Raw genomic sequence first — 6,934 nt, forward strand, 5'->3', positions numbered from 1 at the left:
TTATCGCTATGATAAACATTTAGTATTTTCAAGTGCTTCTACTGGCTTTCTCGTTGTGAGTTAGATAAACGTAAGAAGAACCAGCCCAATAGTGACTAGTCTAGTTTAAAAAAGCATATCTTAGTTTATGTGAATGGCGATATAGTCAACACACGAGGAAAGCATGAAGGCTACACTTTTACCATAGCTAGTATACATATCAAAATTAACTAATAATTCTAAATTAGATTGTGTCCTTCTCGGTAGTAATAACTAGCTAGCCTAATTTCAGGTTTCTATCCTGACTGGACTTTGTGTGTAGCAGCTGCATAAATTGCCCCCCAGCCAACCTCATTAAACAGATGCAGAATGTCTCTATTCCTACGTTACGTTAATCTGCATGGATTATGTGTATCGATATACACATATATATCGTATAATAAACTAATACAATTAATAAAACGTCGTGTAGCCTACGTTTTCAGTTTGTATTTACGTACTCAGGAGCTGTTTTTAAATACCGTTGTCTGTTCCATGTGTGGCGGTGGTACCGGTTGCCGCGAGCCCTGTGCTCGCCGGGGTTCTAATTACTGGTGCCGCAGACCTGTCGGTGGGCTTAGGGTGTTTTTGTCAGACGACGTTTCCCGGGGGGCGGGGGCGGTTCGCGATGCCGCCGAAGGGTGCCCAGGCGAAGAGACAGGTGGCAGTATTTTCATCGGGCCCTACTGAGTTTGGGGTTGGTGTGCAGGGGCGCGCTACGCGTAGTAGGGGGATGGTGAATGATGAGTTGACTCCGCCGACATCCTTAGCCCCGAGTACGGGGCGTGAGTTGGTGAGAACTCCCCCTCGTCGACGAGATTCATTCTCTAGCCTTGTTGATCTCGACGAAGCAGCAGCGGCACGCGCTGCTTGGTCGCCGTCAGTCGCTCGGGCTACTATTAGCCCTGCACCGCGCGCCAGGTGTGATTCTACTTGGGCCGAGGAGGGCCCATATTCTGCTCGCACGAGGCGAGCGAGTAATCTGCTGGGTGTGGGTCACCTTGAGGGCGACCCATTATTTTCTCACCATGGGGGTGATGCGGTATTTTCTCACCGAGAGTGTGAGGTAATGGGTTTCCATCGTTAGGGTGGGTTACCTACGTCTGCTGGTGGTGGGGGGAGTGACAGGCATTTTGCATCCCCCTTCGTGAGGGAATCTGGGGGGTTCCCTCGGTCAGCTACGAAGAGTAGGGTAAAGGTGAAGCTCTTCACGGGTAAGGAGGGTGTGCCGTTAGAGGGTTTTCCCAGACAGTTTGACCTGATATGCAGGCTCAATGGGTGGTGCGCTGAAGAGAGGTTAGTGCAGTTAGTGGGGGCACTGGAATGGCCGGCGTCCTCCGTTCTAGAAGACTGTGATGTCGACGTCGATGAGTCAATGGTGTGACGCGCTTTGATAGCGCGTTTTCAACCTCTGGGTAGTGCACTGGGGAGGAGAGCAGCCCTACGAGACTGCGTTCGCCAGCCTGGGCAAAGTTGGCGTGAGTATGCCCGAGAATTAAAGAGGCTGACTTTAAGGGCACAACCTTTTCTCACTTTGGAGCAAGCGACTGAACAGGCGCGTCGTCGATTGCTAGAGGTTATGCATTCGATTCCCGCCTTAAAATCTTACGTGTTGTCTCGTAATGATTTGACCGTGGAGGGTTCTGCGTTGGTGGCCGACGAGTATGAGGCAGAGATGGGCGATTTCGCGGTCCCATTTCGTAAACGAGCGGTGAGGCCTGCTGGGGTAGATCCTCGTGCTGCTAGGTCTGGGGTGGGTTTATCCGATTCCGGCGCTGGTAGGTTATGTCGGGAGGACGTAGAGGAGATTGCTAGGTTGGTACATGATATGATGTGTGGTCGTGAGAATGATCAGCCATGGCGTGCCAGCCCGCAGCAAGTCAGTCGAGGTGCTCTGCACTCACGGGGTTCAGTTAGGCGTGATTATAGCTGCTGGTCGTGTGGTAGGCTGGGGCATTTTGTGCAGGACTGCCCCGAGAGTGTGCGGGAGGATTTCCAAAACGGCCCCGGATCTCGAGGTCGGCAAGGTCATCGGGGTTCTGTGAGGGGCAACCCGAATTAATATCGTGGGGGGACGCGATAGAGTATGATGTGGTGTTCCAGCCTCGGTCCGATTCGGCTGATCCACTTCGGCGGGATGCGGTGTCTTCGAGTCTGCGCCCGTCATGGCAGGTTGAGATACTGTTGTGTGGGCAGCGAGTGCCATTTGTAGTTGACACTGGGGCTGAGCTGTCTCTATTGAATCGTGTCACCTACGACGGCCGTCCAGCGCGGCGGCCGAGTCTCCATTCCTTGGAGGTTGCGTTGGTGGATGTGCAAGGTGGGTCTCTGAGGGCCCGACATGGCGTCTGGGCGGAGTTGTTTCTCGGAGATCAGGATTTTGGCATGAGTTAATCGTGATGGATAGCGGCCTTCGGGGAGGTTTGCTGGGAATGGATTTCCTAAGAAGTTACGATTGCCTGATTGATGTCCGTAGGGGGCATTTGACTGTCGGTGATACATTGCATGTTATGCAGGAGAGCCCGGGGTTAGTTCCTTGCGAGATTGGCGCAGTGGATCGCGTAACGATCCCTGCTGGGCATAAATGTATCATCATGGGTGAGGCGGTTACCCCCTGGGGAGAGGATTGCCTTGCAATGGTAGAGCCGTTAGATTGTTTCAGGGCTGTTATGGATGGCAAGGGTATCTTGATGGCACGGTGTCTGGTAGACATGTGTAATGGCCAGGTGCCTGTTTCAGTCCTGAATGTAGGAGATGAGGATGTAGTTTTTGAGCCTGGGGAGTTATTGGCTCACCTCGAGGTTGTGCGGGTAGTGAGGCGGTTGGGCACTTGTGAGTTCGGTGAATCCTCGCCTCTTCCGGACAGTTCTGGTTTGCCGGCGCATATGCGGGTAATGTTTGAGACAATTGACTCTGGGTTGTCTCGGCGGGAGAGATGTGAGGTTTCATCTCTGCTTCAAGAGTATGCGGGTTTGTTCACTGCTCCTGGTGAACAGCTTGGGCATACGGAGATGGTCAAGCACCGGATTGATACTGGCGCTTATTATCCCACCAAGCAAGCTCCACGTAGATGTCCGTTGGCTCGCCAAGAGATATTGAACGTGGAGGTCGATAAGATGTTGGCATCCGGCACCGTCCGGCCCAGCAGCAGTCCGTGGGCGTCCCCGGTGGTGTTGGTCACGAAGAAGGACGGCTCGACGAGGTTCTGCATAGATTATCGCAAGCTGAACGACGTTACCCGTAAAGATGCCTATCCACTGCCGAGGATCGATGATACGCTGGATTCCTTGGACGGCACCAGTTGGTTTTCTACTCTCGATTTCACCTCGGGTTATTGGCAAGTGGAGATGGATCCGGAGGATGCTGCAAAGACTGCGTTTGGGACGAGGAGAGGTTTTTATGAAGTCTCTGTTATGCCGTTCGGTCTTTGCAACGCACCGGCGATCTTCCAGAGGTTGATGGAGTGTGTGCTTCGAGGTCTGCTGTGGACGGAGTGTCTTGTTTACATAGATGACATCATTATTTTTGGTAAGACCTTTGATCGAGCCATTAGCAATCTCTGTGGTGTTTTCTATCGGATTGCAGATGCCGACATGAAGCTGAAGCCTTCAAAATGCACGTTTTTTCAGAGGAGTGCTGCGTTTCTGGGGCACATTGTCTCCGGTGATGGTATCTGGTGTGACCCCAAAAAGCTCCAGGCTGTCGAGAGTTGGAGTCATCCACACAATGTTGCTGATGTGCGGAGTTTTCTAGGGTTCGCTAATTACTATCGGCGTTTTATTCCTGATTTTGCGACTCTGGCAGAACCGTTGGTTGAGCTGACCAAAAAGAACATGCCTTTTCGTTGGGGGGAGACATGTGAGGAGGCCTTCAGCGGCTTGAGATTGCTGCTGACATTGTCGCCGGTATTGGCGTATCCGCGCTTGGATGCTGAGTTTATTCTGGACACTGATGCTAGTGCTACTGGCATCGGTGGTGTCCTGTCACAGTTCCAGAGTGGAACGGAGAGGGTAATTGCATACGGAAGCAAGGGTCTCTCTGCAGCTCAAAGACGGTACTGTACGACCAATCGGGAGTTACTTGCTGTGGTGACTTTCGTAAAGCAATTTCGGCACTATCTGTATGGTCGTCTATTTTTGGTGAGAACCAATCATGCTTCTTTGACTTGGTTATTAAATTTCAAAGAGCCAGAGGGTGTATTGGCGAAGTGGATTGCTTTTCTGGACACATTTGACATGAGAATCGAGCACCGTGCGGGTAAGCTTCATGGCAATGCTGATGGCTTGTCACGTCAGCTCGTGTGCCGAAAGTGTAAGAGGGAAGATTGTCTGGATTGTCGTCTTCCTAGGGTGTGTCCAGTTGGTCGTCGCGTCTCTCACGATCCCCCGTCGTTGGTCGCAGGGCGGGTGGTCAAAACGAGCACAATTGTTGATCCATCGAGGATGGTTTACCGAGATGGTTTGCTTGGTTGATGAGCATCAGTTGGCTGCTCCTGCGGATGAAGCGGGCGCTGGGTTAGATGGTGTCTTATCGCAGTGGTCTATGCAGCAGATTCGTCAGTGGCAGCGAGAGGATGGTGCCATCTCTGCCGTCTTGAAGGTGTTGGCGGCGGGCGGTGTCCGTCCTGCCGTCGCGGAGTTGTCATCTTCTTCTCCAGAGGGGAAGGCTTATTGGGCACTTTGGGACGAGCTGGAGGTCCATGAGAGAGTGCTTTATCTTCGGCAGGCTTTGGACTGTCGGCCAAGCAGCGATGTTTCGTGTATGGTGGTCCCACCAGTCATGCGCTGGGAGTTGTTCGAGATCATGCATGGTGGTCGGATTGGTGGACACTTCGGCATCACTAAGAGTTTGGCTAGGATCCGGCAGCGTTTTACTTGGCCGGGTATTCGGCAGGATGTTTTGAGGTGGGTTCGGGAGTGTGATTTATGTAGCAGGAGGAAACCAGGGCATCGAAGGAATGCTCCCCTCTGTCAGCGGATTTCAACGGCACCATGGGAGAGGATGGCCATTGATTTCATGGGTCCACTTCCCGAGACGTCATCCGGCATAAAGTATATCCTTGTGGCTTGTGATTACTTCACGAAGTGGACGGAAGCGTTCGCTTTGCCGGATATGACTGCCCAGACAACGGCGGATTGTCTGGTTTCTGAGCTTTTTCTTTGTTTCGGGGTGCCTCGTCAGTTGCACTCTGATCAGGGAAGAAATTTTGAATCGGGTCTGTTTACCGAGGTATGTTTGCTGTTGGGCATCGAGAAGACTCGTACGACGCCCTACCATTCTCAGTCAGACGGGTTGGTTGAGAGGTTCAACCGGACCTTACAAGATATGTTGAGTAAGGTTGTTAATGAGCGACGAGATGACTGGGATACCATTTTGCCGTATGTTTTGGCGGCGTATCGGGGTACAACCCAGGAATGTACCGGGGTTAGCCCTAATCTTATGATGGTTGGTCGTGAGGTGGGGATGCCCATTGATCTGATGTTCGACCCCCCTCTGGGTTCGGCAGATGAGGTCTGTCCTATCGAGTTTGTGGAGTGGATTAAGCGTGCGATTCGAGAAGCACACGCCTTTGCTCAAACACATTTGGGGCGAGCGGCACAACGTCAGAAGAGAGGTTATGACAGTAAGGTGCGTACCTCGACGTTCGCTCCGGGGCAGTGGGTCGGGTACTTCTACCCTCCTGCAGATGTTAAGTTGGGCCTCCCATGGCCAGGGCCCTATTTGGTATTGCGGGGTAAGGGTAACGCTAGATGGATTCAGGCTTCCCCTGATAGTGTAGTGAGAGTTGTAGCCGTAGATAACCTGAAAGTCTACGAGGGTGTGAATGCACCAGTCTCCTGGTTGGAGGATGAGGCTGTTGGTGTTGACGCAGGTGTTGGTGGAGAGTCTGGTAGTCCGGGGGACGTGGTGGGTCAATCCGCGGTTGATATGCGCGGCACGGATTCCTAGATGAAAGATGACAGAAGATTTTCTCTTTCTAGCCTCAAGACACAAGCGGTTAAGTTGCAGCAAGTGGTTGGCCCTCAGGCTGGTTCTGAGGAGGTTCTGGTAGGTTCTGGGCCACTGGTAGCTGGGCAATCGAGGGACCGTTTGGGTGGTTTTGAGTTCTCAAACCCAGTGCAGCGTGCACCGGGCAAGAGGTTAGTGAAAGCTCCGTGTCACTACGGTAATGCCTCCCCGTAGAAGGAGTTGTCAGACCGAGGAGTGACTGTTGGTTCGTGGGGAGCAGGCCATATGATGGTAGCTTATTCGCGTTCGGTTATCGGCAGTCTATTCGCTTGCCATGGTTGGTAACAATTCCATGCAGTCTGTAGTTCCCGGAGTTACTATCCCAGGGTGGTTTCGTGAGACATGCCGATAGGGGGATGGTGTTGTCGTCCGGTCTGTTCTCCTCTTCCGGGGTTGTTTTCTGATAATACAACCTCACCTTGTGTGAGCACTTGGGAGCGGTGTAGATTATGCTGGGCTGGTTCTCAGACGTGTGGTTTTTCCGCTATGATCCTGCGCATCTCTGAGCATCCGGAGCTCCGTGGGGGGCCAGGATGACAGTCTCTCGCCAGCCGCTTGTTTCGGGCGGGTGCATAGGGGCTCTTGCGATTCCTGACCTGTTTTAACGTAGACATGGGAGCCAGATGGCCGGCGTTGCGGGGTAGGGGTCGGAGTGCGGGTTCTATACTGCTAACTACTGACCGTGTTGACCAGCCAAGCCCCTATGGTCCGTGGAATGTTGCACCGTACTGATTCGAGCAGTGGCTGTTGGGGGCACCCGAGGTAGTTGCGCCACGTGTGTTCTCTAGCCGGCTGGTACCGTGCTACTCACCCACGGGCATTCAGATTTATTACCCTTGATCGGAACGAGTTTGGGGCTTGTTCCCCGTTAGAGTGTCGGAGTTTGAGCCGGATTCCGGAGTTTTAT

General features: G+C 52.8%; 1 protein-coding gene across 1 annotated transcript; it reads left to right on the top strand.

Annotated features, from left to right (window-relative positions):
* The first annotated feature begins 646 nt into the window (after positions 1-646).
* Positions 647-5,967, top strand: LOC106817463 (uncharacterized protein K02A2.6-like). Its single transcript, XM_014822130.1, has 5 exons — positions 647-715; positions 1,416-1,496; positions 2,191-2,338; positions 2,758-4,028; positions 4,555-5,967. Exons 1-5 carry the CDS (start codon positions 647-649, stop codon positions 5,965-5,967), a joined length of 2,982 nt encoding a protein of 993 aa, XP_014677616.1.
* The last annotated feature ends 967 nt before the right edge of the window (positions 5,968-6,934 follow it).

The sequence above is a fragment of the Priapulus caudatus genome, unplaced genomic scaffold (genome assembly GCF_000485595.1).
Source record: "Priapulus caudatus unplaced genomic scaffold, Priapulus_caudatus-5.0.1 Scaffold1734, whole genome shotgun sequence".
NCBI lineage: Eukaryota > Metazoa > Priapulida > Priapulimorpha > Priapulimorphida > Priapulidae > Priapulus > Priapulus caudatus.